General features: G+C 42.2%; 1 protein-coding gene and 1 long non-coding RNA gene across 2 annotated transcripts in view; one reads left to right on the top strand and one right to left on the bottom strand.

Annotated features, from left to right (window-relative positions):
- The window catches only part of LOC132899681 (uncharacterized), a 181775-nt gene that overhangs the window by 118477 nt on the left and 38735 nt on the right, over window positions 1–24563 (top strand). The gene's annotated exons all lie outside the window — the stretch shown is intronic.
- thsd7bb (thrombospondin, type I, domain containing 7Bb) overlaps window positions 1–24563 on the bottom strand; it is a 279114-nt gene that overhangs the window by 39937 nt on the left and 214614 nt on the right. Inside the window, exons 15-20 of the mRNA XM_060941740.1 lie at window positions 16081–16265; window positions 10420–10574; window positions 6577–6727; window positions 6180–6318; window positions 5980–6095; window positions 5750–5864 (exon numbers count right to left, since the gene is read on the bottom strand). Coding sequence (XP_060797723.1) covers window positions 5750–5864; window positions 5980–6095; window positions 6180–6318; window positions 6577–6727; window positions 10420–10574; window positions 16081–16265 — 861 coding nt within the window. The remainder of the gene's footprint in view (window positions 1–5749; window positions 5865–5979; window positions 6096–6179; window positions 6319–6576; window positions 6728–10419; window positions 10575–16080; window positions 16266–24563) is intronic.

Consider the following 24563-nt stretch of genomic DNA (forward strand, 5'->3'; position numbering starts at 1 on the left):
TATGTCTGACAGATTTTTTCCTGTTTATGGTGGGTGTTCCCACTGCAAAAGAGAAACCAATCAAAACCAAAAGAATGAAAGTGATTATCATGCCGTTACCATGTGAATAGTCTTTTATGAATGCGAAAGTGGGCACTCAGCGCTCTGACTCTGGTGTGACTGAGGAAGGTGACAAGTTTTATGTATCATCTAATTTAGGCAAATTAAAAAAATATATATGTATTATTCAGCTGTGGGCACATAGGAAAGTGTAAAGTATAAAGTTTTTGTCAATATGTTTATCATGCTTGCATGATAAAACCTCGTGAAGATATTTATCTAAATACATGACCTACTCATTCTAAATCTGTCGAGCTTCGCCAGTGAAGCTCTCGACCCCAAAGGGTCGAGTAGGGTTTAATAGTCAGAGCCTGTCTTTTTAATTCCCTGGCTATGTTTAATCATAGCAGATATCAAATTGGATAAATTAAAAAAAAAAGAATAATAAAAAATATATATATTTGCACACCGCTAGAGATAACAGGAAGTAACTTCTTATGTGGACATTCCACAATGTCAAATACTGCTACATTATATTCCCATACTGTATGTGGACACCTGACACCCATATGTGCTTGCTAATAAAGCTCTCATTATACAACCCAGATTCCAAAAAAGTTGGGACAAAGTACAAATTGTAAATAAAAACGGAATGCAATGATGTGGAAGTTTCAAAATTCCATATTTTATTCAGAATAGACCATAGATGACATATCAAATGTTTAAACTGAGAAAATGTATCATTTAAAGAGAATAATTAGGTGATTTTAAATTTCATGACAACAACACATCTCAAAAAAGTTGGGACAAGGCCATGTTTACCACTGTAAGACATCCCCTTTTCTCTTTACAACAGTCTGTAAACGTCTGGGGACTGAGGAGACAAGTTGCTCAAGTTTAGGGATAGGAATGTTAACCCATTCTTGTCTAATGTAGGATTCTAGTTGCTCAACTGTCTTAGGTCTTTTTTGTTGTATCTTCCGTTTTATGATGCACCAAATGTTTTCTATGGGTGAAAGATCTGGACTGCAGGCTGGCCAGTTCAGTACCCGGACCCTTCTTCTATGCAGCCATGATGCTGTAATTGATGCAGTATGTGGTTTGGCATTGTCATGTTGGAAAATGCAAGGTCTTCCCTGAAAGAGACGTCGTCTGGATGGGAGCATATGTTGCTCTAGAACCTGGATATACCTTTCAGTATTGATGGTGTCTTTCCAGATGTGTAAGCTGCCCATGCCACACGCATTAATGCAACCCCATACCATCAGAGATGCAGACTTCTGAACTGAGCACTGATAACAACTTGGGCCTTCCTTCTCCTCTTTAGTCCGAATGACACGGCGTCCCTGATTTCCATAAAGAACTTCAGATTTTGATTCGTCTGACCACAGAACAGTTTTCCACTTTGCCATAGTCCATTTTAAATGAGCCTTGGCCCTGAGAAGACGTCTGCGCTTCTGGATCATGTTTAGATACGGCTTCTTCTTTGAACTATAGAGTTTTAGCTGGCAACGGTGGATGGCACGGTGAATTGTGTTCACAGATAATGTTCTCTGGAAATATTCCTGAGCCCATTTTGTGATTTCCAATACAGAAGCATGCCTGTATGTGATGCAGTGCTGTCTAAGGGCCCGAAGATCACGGGCACCCAGTATGGTTTTCCGGCCTTGACCCTTACGCACAGAGATTCTTCCAGATTCTCTGAATCTTTTGATGATATTATGCACTGTAGATGATGATATGTTCAAACTCTTTGCAATTTTACACTGTCGAACTCCTTTCTGATATTGCTTCACTATTTGTCGGCACAGAATTAGGGGGATTGGTGATCCTCTTCCCATCTTTACTTCTGAGAGCCTCTGCCACTCCAAGATGCTCTTTTTATACCCAGTCATGTTAATGACCTATTGCCAATTGACCTAATGAGTTGCAATTTGGTCCTCCAGCTGTTCCTTTTTTGTACCTTTAACTTTTCCAGCCTCTTATTGCCCCTGTCCCAACTTTTTTGAGATGTGTTGCTGTCATGAAATTTCAAATGAGCCAATATTTGGCATGAAATTTCAAAATGTCTCACTTTCGACATTTGATATGTTGTCTATGTTCTATTGTGAATACAATATCAGTTTTTGAGATTTGTAAATTATTGCATTCCGTTTTTATTTACAATTTGTACTTTGTCCCAACTTTTTTGGAATCGGGGTTGTAGATTTAGTCCCTGTTTAATAATCTCTGCATTTCTGTGAAGGCTTTCCATTAGATTTTGGAGTGTGGCTCAGGGGATTTGTGTTCATTCAACCAAAAGAGCATTAGTGAGGTCAGGTGGTGATGCTGGGTGAAGAGGCTTGGGGTGCAGTCGGAGTTCCAAGTGTTCAGTTAAGTTGAGTTTGCAGGACACTCGTGTTCTTCCACTCCAAACTTAACACACCATGTCTTCATAGTGCACATCGACACTACTGTGCTGGAACAAGTTTGGGCCTTTTATGACGCTTTTCCACTACCAACGCGGCTGAGTTGGGCTGAGCCGTGCCATGCTGAGTTGGGCTGAGTCGAGCTGAGTGAGGCTGTTGGAGTTGCATTTCGACTACAACCGCGCTGAATCGTGCTGGCTGGAAGTGGGTGGACACATTGGGTGGAGTTAGCAAAAGTGGGTGGACGTCACATGATGTCGTTAGGTGGCACAAACAGTGACATCAGTGACCTTTTAAGCGGTAGTCTCACGACCCGGATAGTAAACAATAAACATGGAGTCGTTAGTGTTGCTGGTCTTGGTGCTGTGGCTTGTTGTCACTGACAACGCTAACAGATACTGGCAAGAGCGTATAGATGAGGCGAGGCGCATAAGGCTTCAGAAATTCTCGTAATTCGTAATTCTTCTTCTTCCGGGTTTACGGTGTTTACAGATCCCAGCGTGCTCGCGGGGTGTGTGTGGGCATGTGAGGACACTCCTCCTCACCAATCAGTGCACAGGGGAGTGTCTGTTCATGCCCCTAGCCCCACTCGGCTTGGTTTGGCTCGCTTCAGCCCCACTCCAAAACCGTGCGAGTTTTGGGTGCTAAGCGGGGCTGAAGCGAGCTGAGTCGTGCTGTTCTGAGGTAGTCGAAACGTGAGCCGTGTCGAGCTGAAGCGAGCTGAAGTGAGCTGAAAAAGGGTAGTGGAAAAGGGCCATTAGTTCCAGTAAAGCGGAATTCTTAATGCTATAGTGTACAAAGACATTCTATATAGTTGTGTGCTTCAAACTTTGTGGCAAAGGTTGTGTTATTTATGTGATGAGGGAAGCCGTGGTCGAAAGGTTAGAGAAGCAGCCTTGGGACCAAAAGGTCACATGAATGAACAGCACTTTCCTCTCCCTCTACATCCACGGCTGAAGTGCCCTTTAGCAAAGCACCTAGCTCCCCAACAGCTCCCTGGGTGTTCCCATCCCCAGATGGGTTCAATGCAGAGAAAGAATTTCACTGTGTTCTAATGTACGTCATAATAAAAGCTTAAAACAATTTATGCACATATGTGTGTCCACATGCAGGGGGTCAGACTAAAATATACAGTGTTGTTCTTTAATTATAAAAATCTATGCTTCCATAGAACTGACTGAATACAGCACGATGGTGTAGTGGTTAGCAGGGTTGCCTCACAGCAAGAAGGTTCTGGGTTCAAGCCCAGTGGCTGACGGGGGGCCTTTCTGTGTGGAGTTTGCATGTTCTCCCTGTCTGGTTGGGTTTACTCCAGGTGCTCCAGTTTTCCCCACAGTCCAAAAACATGCGATTAGGTTAACATGGTATGAAGGTTGGGCTGAAGTGCCCTTGGGCAAGGCACCTAACCCCCAACTGCTCCCCGGGCACTGTAGCATAGCTGCTCACTGCTCTGGGTATGCTCTGGGTATAACAACTAGGTGTGTGCTTATTGCTCACTTGTGTGTGCATGTGTGTGTTCACTGCTTCAGATGGGTTAAATGCAGAGAGGAATTTCACAGTGCTTAAATCTGTGCTTGAGAGTGTGTGTGTGTGTGTGTGTGTGTGAGATACTCCTATTAATGTCAGAGAATAATAAAAATAAATAAACATACTACTATGTGTGTGACAAAATGAACTAGAAAAGCACTCGGAGAGCGCAGACCTCCACCAAGAATCCTTTAAAAAATCCGGGATCCAGAAGGTGATCTGGATCACCGCCAAAATTTAATGGATTGTTACTTGTGCCCAGTCACACCTCCTGAAAAAAATTTCAGAGCAATCCGTTCATAACTTTTTCCGTAATGTTGCTAACAGACAAACCAACCAACAAACAAACCAACGCTACCGGAAACATAACCTCCTTGGCGGAGGTAATAAAAAAACATACACTAGAGCAGTGTTTCTCAACCACTGAGTGGGCCGCAAAGCGCCATCTAGTGGGCCGCAATTTTTTTTTCAAGTTGAAGTTAATTTTTTACTTGGAGTAGGGTACAATTGCTGGGTTGCATCTGACGTCACATCTGCTTCATTAAGCTACGGTCACACTACATCTTGCGATGCTTTGTGATGGGTTATCGATGAAAATGAAGCATTTTGATGGCGATATACACCTGAGCTAAAAGTTGTGGTCACACAGCAGGTGGACACTTGACTGTCGCACCTTTGCATGTTTGAGCCTGGCGCAGCTCGAGCGGCTGTGCACTCATGGAGCAAGTTGTGTGCATGCTTGGGACCCGGCCGTTATGGGAAACACCTCATACTGAGCACAATCAGCCCACACAGATATGGAAGCTGTTTTCATCGAGGCTTTGCAATGTATTATTACCGTCATCGAGCCAACACTGTTTAAATATTCTGCTTTGTGTTTTGTTTTTGTAAATATCATGCCTGCTAATAAACATTTTTCCTACACTTAGATCCATCTACCGCCGTCTATCTTGTAGTGTCCTGATCCCCTGATTTTTACCCTAGCCACATATAAAAAGTTGTACGCCTCCATGCTCTTCCAGGTTTTTATCTGTGTGTCCGTGTAGAACGATGTCTGCAGCATCAGGTAGTTTGAGGTGTTGGGGAACTCAATGGATGGATAATTTTCCAACTCATAGGAAAAATCCTTCTTTGTTAGTGTGTAAGGATCTAATCCCATTGAGTGGGTTCTATATCCACTTCTTTTGAGTGTACTTCTTGGTTTTAATAACTTGCTTGTTTGCTGAACACAAACATGGCGATAAGTTCTTGTGTTAATGGACCAGACTCCACTTTTGGATCATTAATCCCTTTTGACTGAGAATGCCCTGCACGCATGGTTTGGCTTCTGGCACATCCGTACAGTTTTAAATACAATACCTACAATTCAAAGCAGTTTATTTTTATTGCATTTATTTAATTCCTGGGCTCCCATCTGTAACAGGGAGTGATGTTGCCTCCCATTAATACACTTTACAATAGATTATTAGATTCTAATAGAAAAGATAAGCCAAGATAATTGGGGATCTTTTTTAATGGGCCCCGACTCGTTACAAATATGAACAGGTGGGCCTCAGAGCAGAAAAGGTTGTCAAGTGCCAGACAAGCAGAAATGAGCATGTAATGTTAAATGACAATACGGCAGCTATCATGACAACATCCTGGCAGGCAGTGCCATACTAAAAATTTGTAAGCAAACAAACAAAACAGTATATGTGAGGAAGGATAGGATTAGAGATGCAATAGTATTACAAGGCAGATTTAAAAAAAAAAAATCTGCTGTTGTCATAGCCTACTTTGCGCTCCACAGGTGTGTGAGCACTCGGCCCAGAGTGACCAGTCGGACAGCAGGCAGTCAACAGGACAGCTCACTTGACACGGAGCAGACAGCTTCCCTCGTGAAGGAGCCCACTGGTGTTAGATCACAGATAAGGATTGTACAAATCTCACATAGACGCACTGACAGAAATGATTTAGTAGGATGTAAGAACAGAATAATGGTAAAATACTGTAATTTGTTCGTCACCTCCTTGCACATGCTGAGTTCTACGAGCTTTCCGGCACTGTCGATGCAGTTCAGTAGGCGCGTCTTCGTTCCTTGGCCACATACTGCATTGTCGCTGAGTCGACAACTGCTCCAGTCTTTGAATCATACGCACACATATTGTACTTATAAAGTTACACTATTACTGTATGTTATGGTAAGAGCAGTGTGTTTTTGTGTACCTGAATAAGCATAGGAATATGACAGACAGGTCGTGTTGGCACAGGATTGTGTCTGATTCAGCTCAGGGCAGGTGTGTCCTTTTCCTGGCATCCTCAGTACTCTTTTACTCCTCCATCTTAATTCCTTCTCATTACAGCCCTACACACGCGCACATGGACATTTGTCTTAATAAGCTACTTAATACTATGCTACACCTAAATTTAACCCTAAGCTTAAACACAGTAACTGAAAGGAAATCTTTTCAGCTCTTTGTCACAGTTTTTGTGAAAAGCCAGTTTTCCATGTGTGAACCAAGCCAAATGTCAACACCCTCACATATTTCTGTCCTTTCAGAGACATTGATATAAAAACATCAATCGGTCAGTGGGTCACTCACTCACACACACACTCACTCACCATAGGGCATTCGCTCCACAGACTCCATTCTGATGTAACGCATTGACCAGGGCAAGGCAGGAAGCAGGATTGAGCAGTGATTGGCCGATCATCCTGGTCACACAAAGAGTCGTTCACGCTGCTTTGCCGGTCCTCTTCCTTCCTCACACATCTACCCCATCAATTCCATCATGCAATGGAAGATTCATAGAATGTTATTGATGAACACAAAGGTTTGTCACGACAATCTAATCAGAAATACAACAAAATAACATCCATAGGGTGACTTGCTCGTCTTAAAGTGCCATTCCACCATTGGATGTATTCTTTGGCATAAAATACAATACATTTTATGACAACATGACTAGACAGAGAAATCTTTGAGCTTCAAAATGATACATCAAACATAATTTTTTGACAACGACAAGCATATTAATTTTGCGACCAAAGTCACCTACCCTTTTAATTTCCGCGCGGTAGTGAAACGTGATGTCATCGGCAGGTTCCCCTTCTTGTGTACCACGTGTCGGTCTATTTTTAGACCAGGAAACCCCCAAAGTGAGAGAGTCATTTCTCCTCGTATATGGGGGCCAAAAAAATTGCGAAAAATTTTGAGTTAATCTTTCAGTTAGCTAGATTTATTGGTATTAGCTAGATTTATTGGTATTATTTTTATCGCGTTCTATCCGCCATTGCTGATAATATGTGCCACGTCACACGTCATGTGGTACACAAGAAGGGGAACCTGCCGATGACATCACACGGGAAATTAAAAGGGTAGGTGACTTTGGTCGCAAAATTAATATACTTGTCGTTGTCAAAAAATTATGTTTGATATATCATTTTGAAGCTAAAAGATTTCTCTGTCTAGTGATACCATTTATATATGTTGTCAAAATATATTGTATTTTATGCCAAAGAATACATCCAATGGTGGAATGGCACTTTAAAGCATGTATTTCAATTAAAGATAGTGACACTACAAATATCTGGTCTTTATAAACGAAATGCTCAAGTAGGCATATCAGACGCTCGCTGGCCGTGCTGTGAAAATTGTGCATGCAGACGCTCATCTAAGTTTCCAAATCTGTCATTGCTTAACTCTTGAATATTTTCTATCATGGATACTATCATTAAAAAGCTTATAATCTCTACTTTCCAAAAAAACCTGTATCTCATTAAGATCTGTTCAGTACTTTGGGAGTAACAGCAGGTTGAAGTTGGTACAACAGAATACACTCTCTGCTTGCGGGGAACTGCTGGTGCTTTTTGAGTCACGGGAAAGCAGTCAGGCTCTCTCTCTCTCTCTCTCTTCTGATTGGTTTCTGACTGAATTACTTGTGAATATCAATCAGATAACTTTTATAGGGATGTTCTCTCGCTCTCACTGTTTCTGATGAAATATTCACCAACATTTTCCATCTGCTAGTTTTGATGTTATGATTCATGGGAGACTTTGAAGTGAGTTTTCATAGCTTTACCTACTTATTTTTTCAAATCAAACTGATTCATGTAAATAAATAACTATTTTAGAATATAACTGTAGTTGTTTTGATGAAAAATATTGAGATCTTAGTGGTCGGAATGAGATTAAAAAAAACGGAAGTCAGAAATGCGAGTGTCAATTTCAATTCAATTAAATGGAAGTGTTTATTGGATGTGGCTCACACAGTTTTTTTGAGGTTCGCCTTGAAAGCTGGGAATATTAATCAAAATAATCGCTTATATTCTTTCATATAAACACTAGTAGGCCCTACTTAGAAATACAAAAGCCTACACAAAGAGGGGATTAGAAATAATCTTTTATTACTTTATTTTGATAGAGAATGACAGATGTGAATGACATTCAGTGCTTATTGATGCATATTTTATAATTAACATTGATTTCTCCTTCTTTGTGATGTATAAATGAGAGTTAAGATCAGCTTTATATTGCACAAATAAAGACATTTGGTGAAACTTTGAAGAAGTGTACTGATTTAATGTTTTACCCAATTAGCATAATTAATACTAATTATATACTAATTTGCATAATTGTTTTTTTTTACTCATTTTTCAAACTTTGTATTCAGTATACAATCATCTATGTGCTTGCCAATTTCCATGTAAATATCTTGAAAAAAAGTTGTGAAGAAAAAACATTTGACCTCATTGGTTAATGGGGGGGGGGGGGGGGGGGCGGCACGGTGGTGTAGTGGTTAGCACTGTCACCTCACAGCAAGAAGGTCCTGGGTTCAAGCCCAGTTGTGTGGAGTTTGCATGTTCTCCCCATGTCTGCGTGGGTTTCCTCCGGGTGCTCCGGTTTCCCCCACAGTCCAAAGACATGCAGGTTAGGTTAATTGGTGGCTCTAAATTGACTGTAGGTGTGAATGGTTGTCTGTATCTATGGCCAAGTTTACATTAGACCGTATCTGTCTCGTTTTCTTCGCGGATGCACTGTCCGTTCACATTAAAACGCCGGGAAACGGGAATCCGCCAGGGTCCACGTATTCAACTCAGTTCGTGTCTGGTCCGGTGCTGTGTAAACATTGAGGATATGCGGATACACTGTGCTGAGCTCTAGCTGATGTCGTCACTGGACAACGTCACTGTGACATCCACCATCCTGATTCGCTGGCGTTGGTCATGTGACGCGACTGCTGAAAAACGGCGCGGACTTCCACCTTGTATCACCTTTCATTAAAGAGTATAAAAGTATGAAAATACTGCAAATACTGATGCAAATACTGCCCATTGTGTAGTTATGATTGTCTTTAGGCTTGCCATCCTTCCACTTGCAAGTGGTAAGTGACTTGCGCATGCCCGATATGCACTGGGATCACACACACAGCGGCTCAGTCCCGAATCACTGCTCGTGCGCTTCACTCGCGCGCTCTGTGAGCTGCGCAGGGCCGGAGTGCGCACCCTCCAGAGGGCACTCGCTGTTCAGAGCGGAGTGATTTGGAGCGCAGGATGCCTGTGGAGCCGAGCCGCTGAGGAGAAATTTACACATTACATTTCAACTTACGTGCCGTCTAATTAGTCATGTGATTAGCGTATCCGTGTATTGGCGTTGCTGTGTGCACACGAATCGTGTATTGGCGTTGCTGTGTGCACGCTAATCGTTTTTAAAAACGTTAATCTGATGATCCGCTGCTACGGTCTAATGTAAACCCCACCTATGTGTCAGCCTTGTAGAACAGGATAAAGCGGCTAGAGATAATGGATAGATGGGATGGATGTTTAATGAGGCCTATTTTGGACCATGTGATCCTCATACAGATTATTAAGGCAGTTTTCGAAAAATTTAGCCATTTTTCAAACTTTGATTTGTAATATCTCAAGAACGGATAAACATATTTTAATTCTGTAAAAAATTATGCTGTCCTGCATTTAATTCTGTATTCAATGAGAGCAGTTTCAAGCAATTTGGATTGAATTTGAATTTTTGATATGCCTAGCTCAAGCATCCTACTGCTGCTACGTAAACAATCCTTTATGTTTGGAAACCTCACTCATATGTTAAATAAGTCTCAATGTCATAGATGTTGTAGCCCAGTTGTTTAAAAAAAAAATCAGACTTTGTCCTCATCAATCTATTTGTCAGTGTTATATCATGTGCTCCATTTTGAACACAGATTTATGAGGCCATCTATTTCTATGACACAGACAGGATGTCTCCAGTCTTTTTTTTTTTAAGAGATGAATTTCAATCAGATACCGCTGTGGTTAAGAAAGTAATTCTGAAAGTCAGAGCACACGATGAATACCTCAGTGATGAGTACCGGCTCAGCCCAAGGAACTGCGAACACCTTGAGCATCAGTGATGATGCAAGAAAAATGTCAGTTCACGACAAGCGGGGCATAGTGATGAAGCGAGCTCACTTGACTTTGCGGGTCTGGGCACCCTCTCCACATGATGGCTGGGTCTGGCTCATGATGTTGATAGTGTTGGATGGGTTGATGACACACATAGACCACGGCTCAGCTTCCCAACTGTACTGATTGCACTCAGAGTAACAAGGCACTACCTCAGACACCTGGGAAGGAAAAACATGATTAATCACACCAGCCTGGTACAGATATTCATACTGTATTTGGAACGGCAGCATGGCATGCATTTCTGAGGATATAATTACTAACCTGAGCCTTTGTAGATGTCCGTACAAGAAGTGCGAGAAGAAGTAAAAGGAAAAGGAGAGAGAGAGAGAGAGAGAGAGAGAGAGAGAGAGAGAGAGTTTTCATTAATAACTATTTTGAACTTCTTGTTCCCTTTCTCCATGACCCTGGGTCAGCAGTTTAAGGGTTTATTTATAAGAGTGAAACCGAGCTGGGGAAAATGTCTCCTGGTTCTAATAAAACATTAAAGCAGTTCCACCTGCCCTGGTGGAGCACAGCTTAAAGGGCAGTAAGGCGCAGCATATAAACAAAAGAGACAGAAAAGAGATATTGTGGGATGAGAAGTCCGGAAAGACGTGAACTTATTTAGACTCCACAAAAATACTTTTGAAACCTCAGGCCAGCATTTAACACTGGGGGCAGCTTGATCCTAACGTACCACTAATGGCCCTTTTCCACTACCCTTTTTCAGCTCACTTCAGCTCGCTTCAGCTCACTTCAGCCCGACATGGCTCGCGTTTCGACTATCTCAGAGCAGCACGACTCAGCTCGCTTCAGCCCTGCTCGGCTCCCAAAACTCGCATGGTTTTGGAGTGGGGCTGAAGCGAGCCAAACCGAGCCGAGTGGGGCTAGGGGCGTGAGGAGACACTCCCCTGTGCACTGATTGGTGAGGAGGAGTGTCCTCACATGCCCACACACGCCCCACGAGCACGCTGGGATCTGTAAACACTGTAAACCCGGAAGAAGAAGAATTACGAATTACGAGAATTTCTGAAACCTTATGCACCTCGCCTCATCTATACGCTCTTGCCAGTATCTGTTGGCGTTGTCGGTGACAACAAGCCACAGCACCAAGACCAGCAACACTAACGACTCCATGTCCTCCATGTTTATTGTTTACTATCTGGATCGTGAGACTACCGCTTAAAAGGTCACTGATGTCACTGTTTGCGCCGTCTAACGACATCACGTGACGTCCACCCACTTTCGCTAACTCCACCCAGTGTGTCCACCCACTTCCAGCCAGCACGGTTCAGCGCGGTTGTAGTCGAAATGCAACTCCAACAGCCCCGCTCAGCTCGACTCAGCCCAACTCAGCACGGCACAGCTCAGCCCAACTCAGCACAGCACAGCTCAGCCCAACTCAGCCGCGTTGGTAGTGGAAAAGCGGCATAAGTGAACTTTCACACTCCATTCTCTCATGCGCTTTTTTTTCTTATACTCACACATGTGCACTTATGGACATGGTGTTCTATTTTCATCCAAGCATAAGCACAAGCACAAACCATTTTTATTTCTTTTCTCCTCCAGTTGCTATTTTCATGGGCAGAAGGGAACATGTCAGTGCTGATGCATTTTCACGGATCACGACAGGAGAAAAATGAAATCTGCCAGCATAGTGGAATTTTTTGACCAATATTATATTTATATATTTACATTTTTCAGGGTCGTGTCTTATTTAAAACAATGCCTGACTCCAAGCAAAGCCATCTTGCCCCAAAGTCTCATTCCAACCAAACTCATAACTAAATTTTATCTGGAACAAAGTAAGGACAAAACATCAGTGAGGCTTCACACCATCCATCCATCCATTATCTGTAGACGCTTATCCTGTCCTACAGGGTCACGGGCAAGCTGGAGCCTATCCCAGATGACTATGGGCGAGAGGCGGGGTACACCCTGGACAAGTTACCAGGTCATCACAGGGCTGACACATAGAGACAGACAACCATTCACACTCACACCTACGGTCAATTTAGAGCCACCAATTAGCCTAATCTGCATGCCTTTGGACTGTGGTGGAAACCGGAGCACCCGGAGGAAACCCAAGCAGACACGGGGAGAGCATGCAAACTCCACACAGAAAGGCCCTCATCAGGCTCAAACCCAGGACCTTCTTGCTGTGAGGTGACAGTGCCAACAACTACACCACTGGAGGCTTCACACATGGAACATCAAATGATTATTATTATGACTAATAGAAGGCTAACAAAACTCACCACTTTTTTTTGTACCACAGATAAGAAATTTCCAGATATAAATGCCAAGCCCTAAAGATTTACATTCATGAGTACAAGAATACCCAAAATGTAGGCTATTTATTGTATAAATTTGTTCTGTCACCCATCCAGTTATTTCTACAACAAAACCATTGACAGGAAATCAGTGATATAGTACAGCAACATGATGTTTGTCCTTCGGAGTTGAAGATGACCATGGCTTCAATTTGGTGGGTGGCAGTTGTTGGTCTGGAGGTGACTGATGAGGCCAATCCAGGCTTTGAAGGTATGCCCACATGTTTGGCATGCGTGGGTAAGTGCTGTAGTGGGAGTGGCAATAGTTCGAGTCTTCCATGCAGTTCATTTCTTCTGGGCCTTGGCAATGTGTTTCATCTCTGCTGCATGTGATCCACTGAGTCACAACGAACTGTGTGGAAGACCTTTGCTCACCATGCTGGACAATCCTAAGCAAGCGATTCTCAGGGGTTGAGATTGATTTCTAGGGTTTTGAAGGACACCTTGAGATTCTCCTTGAAGCATTTCTTCTGCCCCCCCAGATGAGCACTTGCCTTGGCACAGCTCTACATACAACAACTGTTTGGGCAGTTGACTGTCTGGCATCCTGACAACATGGCCGGTCCATCTGGCTTGGGCTTTCTGCAGAAGAGTGTTAATGCTGGGAAGTCCTGCCCAGTTTAGGAGCTCCATGTCTGGGATTTTGTACTGCCACTTGATTTGAAAGAGTTTGTTACTTTGCCACTTGCCCATCACCACAGGACTTGAATTTGAAGTCATGACTTGTGCATGGGGCAGCACAGTAGTGTAGTGGTTTACACTCTTGCCTCACAGCAAGAAGGTTCTGGGTTTGAGCCCAGCAGCCAATGGGGGCCTTTCTGTGTGGAGTTTGCATGTTCTCCCCGTGTCTGTGTGGGTTTCCTCTGGGTGCTCCAGTTTCCCCCACAGTTCAAAGACATGCAAGTTAGGATAATTGGTGGCTCTAAATTGACCGTAGGTGTGAATGTGAGTGTGAATGGTTGTCGGTCTCTGGCTACGTTTACATTAGACCGTATCTGTCTCGTTTTCTTCGCGGATGCACTGTCCGTTTACATTAAACCGGCTGGAAACGCCGGGAAACAGGAATCCGCCAGCGTCCACGTATTCAATCCAGATCGTGTCAGCTCCGGTGCTGTGTAAACATTCAGAATACACAGATACGCTGTGCTGAGCTCTAGCTGGCGTCTCATTGGACAATGTCACTGTGAGATCCACCTTCCTGATTCGCTGGCGTTGGTCATGTGACGCGACTGCTGAAAAACGGCGCGGACTTCCGCCTTGTATCACCTTTCATTAAAGAGTATAAAAGTATGAAAATACTGCAAATACTGATGCAAATACTGCCCATTGTGTAGTTATGATTGTCTTTAGGCTTGCCATCCTTCCACTTGCAAGTGGTAAGTGATATGCGCTGGGATCACACACACAGCGGCTTAGTCCCGAATCACAGCTTGTTCACTTCACTCGCGTGCTCTGTGAGCTGCACAAGGCCGGAGTGCGCACCCTCCAGAGGGCACTCGCTGTTCAGGGCAGAGTGATTTGGAGCGCAGGATGCCTGCAGAGCCGAGCGTATCCGTGTATTGGTATTGCTGTGTGCACGCAAATCGTGTATTGGTGTTGCTGTGTGCACACTAATCATTTTAAAAACGTTAATCTGATGATCCGCTGATACGGTCTAATGTAAACATGGGCTCTGTGTCAACCCTGTATTGACCTGGTGACTTGTTCAGGGTGTACCCTGCCTCTTTCCCATAGTCAGCTGGGAGAGGTTCCAGCTTGCCCACGACCCTGTACAGGATAAACAGTTACGAATAATTGATGGATGGATGGACTTGCACGTAACTTGAATTAGAGTGAGGGAGAGCTGTGCAGCCATCAGCCTCACTCTTTCATCCTGGCCTAGCTGGGTCCAGGGGCAAGACAGAATCAGGATGGCTGGAGCTAGGTCAGGATGCAGTGGATGGCCAGCAGTGTTCTACATGTTGCACTGTGCCCTGATCGTGTTCCACAAATGCTTTGCTGGGTCCGCCTTCCTGCCTGTTGAACTACCAGGTGGTGGTCTCCTCCATGAAGTCTGCCGAGTCCAGTCTTCGGTTGTAACCCTGACCAGGGGTAGCAAGGGGTTACTCATGCTTGCTCAAGGCATCACCCCAGGCTAGTGGAGGGAAGGAGACACCTTACTACTCTATTGCATGGCAGTCAAGGACGGCACATGCCCACTGCCCTATCAACATACAGCATACAAAATCACCTGATCAAAAAATGCACGGTATATAAGCATTATTTCAGGAAAACTCTATCAACAGATTGATCAAATCTGCAATGAGTCTTGAAGGGGCAGACAAAATTAAAACAGTATATAATGCAGGCAGAAGAGAAACAGAAGGAAAGTTATGCAGCTCATAAAGAGTATTCCAACAGGAATATTAAAAGTTCATTGCTTTTTGTAGATTTGTAGCCTTAATGTTTTTCCTGTTATGTTTAGATGCTTATATATATATATATATATATATATATATATATATATATATATATATATATATATTTTTTTTTATTAGCAGTTACTGTTAATGTTAAATAAATTCTGGCTGGTGCTGGTTGGGTTAGTATTTGTGTGACTTTCACACGTTCTCTCCTAACCTCTTGGTTCTCTGGTTTCCTTGCATGATCCAAAAACATGCAGGGGGATTGGTGACTTAAATTTGGCCCAAGGTGTGAATGAGTGTGTGAAAGTGTGTGTGTTCGTTTATGGTGCCCTGTGATGGACAAGATGACTAGAGACTAGAATCATCTGTGTTGAATTGTCCCACCTTACAGCACAATTCCCAGGACAATTTCCCGGGAAACCACCCTGACCAGTGTTAAATGAAGATCCATCCAACCATGATCTGTAACTACTTATCCTGTACAGGGTTGTGGGCAAGCTGGAGCCTATCCCAGCTGACTATGGGCAAGAGGCGGGGTACACCCTGGACAAGTCGCCAGGTCATCACAGGACTGACAAACAACCATTCACACTCAGATTCACACCTATGGTCAATTTAGAGCCACCAATTAACCTAACCTGCATGTCTTTAGACTGTGGGGGAAACCGGAGCGCCTGGAGGAAACCCACACAGACATGGGGAGAACGTGCAAACTCCACACAGAAAGGCCCCCGTTGACCACTGGGCTTGAACCCAGGACCTTCTTCCTGTGAAGCGACAGTGCTAACCACTACACCACCATACTGCCTGTTGAATGAAGATGTATGAATGAATCACCCATAGAATCACCAGTGCACAATGTTCAGTGTGGGTTAGTGGTGTAGAACCTAAAACCTAATCCCCCCACCTACTGAGAATAATCAGAAATGTACCTGGAACAACGCTACTCTCACCTGATTTTTGAGGTTCAGTTTTGGACAGGGTCGTCCTCCATTAAAAGGCTTCTCTCTTAACCAGCGAGCACGCACTTTGACTCCACCACCACAGGGGGCAGTGCACGAGGACCATGCAGACCACTCACTCAGCCTGCAGTCGAGAGGACACGGCACTACACACTTTTCCTCTTCAACACCTGGAACACAATAACTGTTAGTATTTGTACAGGCCAACCAACATGCACAGCTTGTTATTCAGAGACAAATTAGGGACATTTATCTATCCAGTATCCATAACCGCTTATCCTGTTCATGGTCGCGGTAAAGCTGGAGTCTATTCTAGCTGACTATGAGTGAGAGGTGGGGTACACTCTGGACAGGTTGCCAGATCATTGCAGGGCTGACACATAGAGACAAATAACCATTCACACTCACATTTACATCTATGGTCAATTTAGAGCCACCAATTAACCAAAACTGCATATCTTTGGACTGTGGGGGAAACCAGAGCACCCGGTGGAAACCCACACAGACACGGGGAGAACATCAAATTCCACACAGAAAGGCCCCCGTTGGCCACTGGGCTCGAACCCAGAACCTTCTTACTGTGAGGCAACAGTACAAACCACTACACCACCGTGCACCCAGGGACGTTTATATGGAGTCCAGAATACTGTATCAAGTTTCCTACCAATAATTGCTTTCATTTCTACAGCAATTTTGAAAAAGACCATTTTATAGATTTAGAGTTTAAAGGTCATAGGCAAAGGTTTTCAATTTATGCACATTTGAAACTTTATATGTAAAAAAACCCTCTATAATTTTCTTCTGGTCCCAAGAAGTATTGTTAATAAGTAATAATTAAAATAAGTTAGAATAAGTTAGTGCGGATCACGGTGAATTTCTGCTCGGCAATTTTCGTGACCACTCGGCGCATGACATCATTCATGGCAAACAAATCGCTTGAGTTGAGCCCACTTCCATTTGCATTGCTGTTCGGCTTGAGTGCAGATGTGCGTTTGGAAATTTCCAAAGAAAAACCCCCATGCCTTATTGTTGTGCAGTGAACTGTAACAACGGGACCGGTTCAGGAAGAAGTTTTTACCTTTTTCCAAGAGAGGAGAAGAGGCAGAGAGAGTGGATTGTGCACATGAAGTGAGAGGGTTGGCAGCCGGGTAAATACACCACTCTGTGCTCCGATCACTTTTTGAAGAATTCCCATCTGTTGGAGAGTTTAAGTGTCAGTGTTGGACAGAGAAGGCTCAAACCTGACGCTGTTCCAACAAAATTCGAACACAAAATTAAGCAGTCAAAGAAGTAACGGACCAGCAATGCTCAAGCAAAAAGGAGAAGATTGGAGGTAAACATTTTTACCTTTGCTTGCAATTGACAAGTCAAGAATCCTGAGGGATCCTGTACAACCCCGATTCCAAAAATGTTGGGACAAAGTACAAATTGTAAATAAAAACAGAATGCAATGATGTGGAAGTTTCAAAATTCCATATTTTATTCAGAATAGAACATAGATGACATATCAAATGTTTAAACTGAGAAAATGTATCATTTAAAGAGAAAAATTAGGTGATTTTAAATTTCATGACAACAACACATCTCAAAAAAGTTGGGACAAGGCCATGTTTACCACTGTGAGACATCCCCTTTTCTCTTTACAACAGTCTGTAAATGTCTGGGGACTGAGGAGACAATTTGCTCAAGTTTAGGGATAGGAATGTTAACCCATTCTTGTCTAATGTAGGATTCTAGTTGCTCAACTGTCTTAGGTCTTTTTTGTCATATCTTCCATTTTATGATGCGCCAAATGTTTTCTATGGGTGAAAGATCTGGACTGCAGGCTGGCCAGTTCAGTACCCGGACCCTTCTTCTACGCAGCCATGATGCTGTAATTGATGCAGTATGTGGTTTGGCATTGTCATGTTGGAAAATGCAAGGTCTTCCCTGAAAGAGACGTCGTCTGGATGGGAGCATGTTGCTCTAGAACCTGGATATACCTTTCAGCATTGATGGTGTCTTTCCAGATGTGTAAGCTGCCCATGCCACACACACTAATGCAACCCCATACCATCAGAGATGCAGGCTTCTGAACTGAGCGCTGATAACAACTTGGGTCGCCCTTCTCCTCTTTAGTCCGAATGACACGGCGTCCCTGATTTCCATAAAGAACTTCACATTTTGATTCGTCTGACCACAGAACAGTTTTCCACTTTGCCACAGTCCATTTTAAATGAGCCTTGGCCCAAAGAAGATATCTGCATTTCTGGATCATGTTTAGATACGGCTTCTTCTTTGAACTATAGAGTTTTAGCTGACAACGGCGGATGGCACGGTGAATTGTGTTCACAGATAATGTTCTCTGGAAATATTCCTGAGCCCATTTTGTGATTTCCAATACAGAAGCATGCCTGTATGTGATGCAGTGCCGTCTAAGGGCCCGAAGATCATGGGCACCCAGTATGGTTTTCCGGCCTTGACCCTTACGCACAGAGATTCTTCCAGATTCTCTGAATCTTTTGATGATATTATGCACTGTAGATGATGATATGTTCAAACTCTTTGCAATTTTACACTGTCGAACTCCTTTCTGATATTGCTCCACTATTTGTCGGCGCAGAATTAGGGGGATTGGTGATCCTCTTCCCATCTTTACTTCTGAGAGCCGCTGCCACTCCAAGATGCTCTTTTTATACCCAGTCATGTTAATGACCTATTGCCAATTGACCTAATGAGTTGCAGTTTGGTCCTCCAGCTGTTCCTTTTTTGTACCTTTAACTTTTCCAGCCTCTTATTGCCCCATCCCAACTTTTTTTTAGATATGTTGCTGTCATGAAATTTCAAATGAGCCAATATTTGGCATGAAATTTCAAAATGTCTCACTTTCGACATTTGATATTTTGTCTATGTTCTATTGTGAATACAATATCAGTTTTTGAGATTTGTAAATTATTGCATTCCGTTTTTATTTACAATTTGTACTTTGTCCCAACTTTTTTGGAATTGGGGTTGTACAATCATTGTGGAAATAAGACAAAGGGATATTTCCTCGCTTAGAGTCAGCTATAAATAGTATAATGCTTGTATTACTATTAGCAATATATTATATTAGCAATATAAACTAATCCACGTAAAATTATATGGATTATGTGTGTGCCTGTGTGGTTTAATTATTCTTCAAAAGGGCTCTTATTTAGTATTACGACGAAAGTAAGAATTTATCATAACTACCAGGATAAATCGTTTGGGCGCGAGTCTTGTTGAGGTCCGGGGTCACCGCGATCAGAGTCGGCCGAGTCGCTGTCCGATTCCGAGGCCGCATGGTCAAACCAGTGAGCCACATTCACTGATTGCTTCACAATGGCCATAGGTCCATACATATACTATGGTTTCATCTCTCAATATTCAATTTGGAAAGTTCCTACTTCAAAATCGCTATCGCTTTCAGACATTTTACACAACCTCTCACGACCAAAGTCCGTACACGTGTGCGCGGTTCGCAAGTAAACACAGAACTGCTCCCAGTCTGTTTGCCTTGAATGATGTCACGACGATGGTCCCCTGCCGGTAAAAGTGCACATAAGTGAGATGTAAACAAACCTTTGGAACTTGCACAAACCAGTATATTTTAACTGTTTTATTCAATTTTAGGGTGCAAATTAGACACCAGGAAGATTGAATTCGCTTTTTGGGTCGTTCTTCTAGAAAATAAAGTTGATATTCTACGTTCCACCTCCGACCTTGCCTATGACCTTTAAATTACCTTGTAGAGCTTAAATTTTCTTAAAAAAAGTGTTTCATATAAATATTTATTGACTGTTGCATCCAGTACCTCTAGGCTTCCATTATATGCAAGTTATGATTAAATGGGTTTTCCCTTCTTTTCTCAGTACTGAGAAAACAGATCAGAATTCTTATCCATAGGAATCACGCAGATGTTACGAAAGCATTAGACAAAGATTAGGTTGAAAAACATGTCAAGCATTATTTCAAGGCAACAACAATTAATACTGTGTCATACTGATTGCACCATTTAAATGACACTACCTACTTACCTACCTAACTAACAAAAGTACTCAATAGAGTTTTGCCAGACTCTTGTTCTTGTCATTATGACACCGTTATTGCTGGAATGTTTCATATTTAAGGATTCTGACTGCAAAGCTGAATTTTGGGCAAAATGTTCTCTGTTTATTGCTGTTGGAGTTTCGAGATGTTTCGCTGCTGCACACACTGTGTATCCTGTGTGTAAACGTTTTGCTGAAATAAAAAGCGTCCCGGATTTTACGATTCCGGAGAGTGCCGAAGCAAGTGAGCAACAATATCATGTGACCACTGTGGGGCGTTTGACCTACTTTTAACCAAAACAAGTCAGTGTGGGCAAACATGGCGGACTTGGCTCTCCTGTCAGCTAAAAGCCAGCGGAAAAGAAAAGGAAAACCTGCCTAGTGAGTGCAACTGCAAGACAGAGCAAGGTTAGATGACATCATTTTTCTGGACAGATAACTAAATCATTCTAACTCGCGCTTAGCTATCTTAGCCTTAGAATGCATGGGCTTGACTCCACAGTAGCGAGTATGGAGTTGGACACCTAATGTTTTTATCTTACACAGAAAGAAACGATATCACAAAAGCAGTAACAGGGAAAAGTTATATTCGTCTTTTGTTTCATGGACCTATTCACAAATGTCAACTACAAATTACATCCCTGTGACTCAAAACTCTCCGAGGTTGATGCAAAGTCACGATATTTTCAGTGCATTGCTATCTTGGTGTGACACAGTTCCATAGTTATGCTAATTAGTTAAAGCTCCTCGCATTCGACTATTTCCATAGGGCCATACTGTCTCTTAGGTCGCCGACCCCCCCACAGGGGACTTTTAGGACTGTTAGTAAACACACATCTAAAGCTCCACGAGTTTTTGTGCTAGAAACACTCAAGTAACACCACTAGAAACCTTGAATCTTTTAGTTTTCAAATATATATATATATATATATATATATATATATATATATATATATATATATATATATAAAACAAACTTTATCTTTAGCACTTTGTAAAGAGAATAAAAACAACTCTTACGAATTTCAGTACTTCAGCCAGCAGCAGCCTCTTAACGACACACCCTTCAGCTATTCACATGTTAAGTGCATGGAACATCAGTGTCGCCATTCGCTCATTGTATAGCAAGGGGAGGCGAGAACACGCCCCATTTCACCGGTATAAACAAGTGCACATGTTCACTTGTTTCCATACCAACTAAGAAACTTTGAGGAATGGCCAATGCAAGGAAGATGTCTCACTAGCGGTTGTTGTCATGCTTTTTCGGGAGAACTACATTACATTACATTTAGCAGACGCTTTTATCCAAAGCGACTTACAATTGAGAAAAACAATCAAGCTACAGTAAAACATAGGAAATCATAGAGTAAGAAGAAGAGAGTGCATGTTAGATGGTTAGTGGGTTGTTAGGATAGGAGGTGCTCTTTGAATAGAAAGAACTAGTTGATTGAAACGTGCTGTGTTATTTTCATCAAGTTTTGAAAACATTTTTCTGTTGCCAAACTATGTTTCACTGATTTACTGATTTACAGTAATTAGTTACCTAAGTCAACATGCCCTGCATAGTCATAGTTTATCTTCATTGCTAACTTTAGATTTATTATAGTCCGTGCATAAGTTTATGCATAAGATTGTGAAATGTAGCTTTGGCTTTTAGGGCTTCTTTTCTTCGCAGTAACTTTCCAAGCAGAGAGGTGTGGGGGCAGGGAGGTACAGGGGCCAGGGCCAGGGTCTTTGACAAATGGACCATTGACAGTGACAGGGGGGATTACAGGTGAATTACACCTACCTCATCAATATTCATTTGAAAGGGCAACTGACTTTGGAGAAAACAAACGTAGTCTAAAGTTTCTACAATTAGTATTGAAACTACAGAACATTTCTGAATGCCGTTCTTACTTTTATGTAGCCAACACCTATGTTTACAAGGTCTTCAAAAGTCTTGTGCAGATATATTTATAGTGTGTTTTTTTTACAAGGTTTGAAGACTGAAAATAGTTTTTTGTAACGTTGTGTTTGCACTTAATTTAAATAAAAACAAATTTCATTACATTCACTTTACTCTCATATTATTATTGCTGAGGGTGTCCAGAATATAACCATGTGTGTCACTTTTGCATGGATGTTTTTAGTTAAATGAAGTATTTAAAAATGTCAAGGTTTTTCAGACTGCCACAGAGTGTCTGACAGGCCCAGGACCTCAGAGTGTTAACTCAAGAGGTAGGAAAACGGTCCCAAAATGGGGAAAAACGACCCTCAGCACATCAAAATGATCACGTCTCGTCCACATGATATTGTTCTTATGAAATATCGGAAAATGCCATGGACAATAAAAAGATTTGAAAATTTCAGATGACTTTGCAGTTAGCGCCTTTAAACCTTTGCTTCTCTTCTGACACCAGCAGCATTCAAAGAGCCTGTTAAAAGGTTCTCATTCACCCACATCTTATGAACAGGACACTTCATACTGTCTTTTGAACAATTGCAGTTTTTTTTCCAGTGCATTTGGCATGACAGTCACTTCGGCAATTATTCTTTGCATAATGACCTGCCTACGATCCTCATATGCAATTTATCAGACATGCAAATTAGTGCTGTTTGTTTGGAAGCTGTGGAAATTAAAGCTGATACAGTGTATACAGAGTACATCAGGTATAGGTCAGTTTGGGTGCATCATACAGCTGAAAAATAATATATTCAGCATTTCTGTGTAAGTATTAACAAAGTAAACCTTTTTTTGCTCGAAATACTACAATAAAACTTTTTTTTTCCAGTAGTGGACAATAGTGGACATACCATGTCTTGCAAAAGTATTCATCCCCCTTGGTGTTTGTCCTGTTTTGTTGCATTACAAGCTGGAATTAAAATGGATTTTTGGAGGGTTAGCACCATTTGATTTACACAACATGCCTACAGCTTTAAAGGTGCAATTTTTTTTTTTTTTTTTTATTGTGACACACAACAGTAATTAAGATGAAAAAACAGAAATCTGGAGTGTGCATAGGTATTCACCCCCCAGTCAATACTTTGTAGAGCCACCTTTTGCTACAATTACAGCCACGAGTCTCTTGGGGTATGTCTCTATTAGCTTAGCACATCTAGCCACTGGGATTGTTGCCCATTCCTCAAGGCAAAACTGTTCCAACTCCAAGTTAGATGGGTTGCATTGGTGTACAGCAATCTTCAAATTATGCCACAGATTCTTAATTGGATTGAGGTCTGGGCTTTGATTAGGCCATTCCAACACATTTAAATGTTTCCCTTTAAACCACTCCAGTGTACTGGTAGCTTTAGCAGTATGTTTAGGGTCATTGTCCTGCTAGACCATGAACCTTTATCCCAGTCTCAAACCTCTGGCAGACTCAAACAGGTTTTCCTCCAGAATTGCCCTGTATTTAGAGCCATCCATCTTTCCTTCAGTCCTGACCAGCTTTCCTGTCCCTGCAGATGAAAAACATCCCCACAGCATGATGCTGCCACCACCATGCTTCACTGTAGGAATGGTGTTCTCAGGGTGTTGGGTTTGCGCCTCACCTGGCATTTCCCATGATGGGCAAAAAGTTCAGTTTTAGTTTCATTTGACCAGAGAATCTTCTTCCATGTGTTTGGGGAGTCTGCCACATGCTGTTGGGCAAACTCCAAATGTGTTTTCTTACTTTTTTTTCGTTAAGTAATGGCTTTTTTCCTGGTCACTCTTCCATAAAGCCCCACTCCCATCTCCGCTATGGATCTTTGCAGCTCCTTCAGTGTTATCTTTGGTGTCTTTGTTGCATCTCTGATTAATGCCCTCCTTGCCCAGTCTGTGAGTTTTGGTGGGCGGGGCCTTCTCTTGTCAGGTTTGTAGTGGTGACACATTCTTTCCATTTTGCTATAATTAATTTAATGGTGCTCCATGGGATATTCAAAGTTTGGGATATTTTTTTTTATAACCCAGGCCTGATCTATACTTCTCCACAACTTTGTCTCTGACCTGTTTGGAGGCTCCTTGGTTTTCATGTTGCTTGCTTAGTAGTGTTGCAGAGTCAGGGTCCTTCCAGAACAGGTTGATTTATACAGACATCATGTGACAGATCATGTGACACTTTGATTGCACACAGGTGGATCTTAATCAACTACAGTAATTATGTGACTTAAGAAGTGAATTGGTTGGAGCAGCTCTTATTTAGGGGTTTCATATGAAAAGGGGTGAATACTTATGCACACTCCAGATTTCTGTTTTTTCATCTTAATTATTGTTTGTCTCACAATAAAAAAAAAAAAAAAAACTTGCACCTTTAAATTGGTAGGCATGTTGTGTAAATCAAATGGTGCAAACCCCCAACAATCCATTTTAATTCCAGATTGTAATGCGACAAAGCAGAACGAACACCAAGGGGGATGAATACTTTTGCAAGACACTGTATCTTACTGTATACCAGG

The sequence above is a fragment of the Neoarius graeffei genome, chromosome 15 (genome assembly GCF_027579695.1).
Source record: "Neoarius graeffei isolate fNeoGra1 chromosome 15, fNeoGra1.pri, whole genome shotgun sequence".
NCBI classification, from domain to species: domain Eukaryota; kingdom Metazoa; phylum Chordata; class Actinopteri; order Siluriformes; family Ariidae; genus Neoarius; species Neoarius graeffei.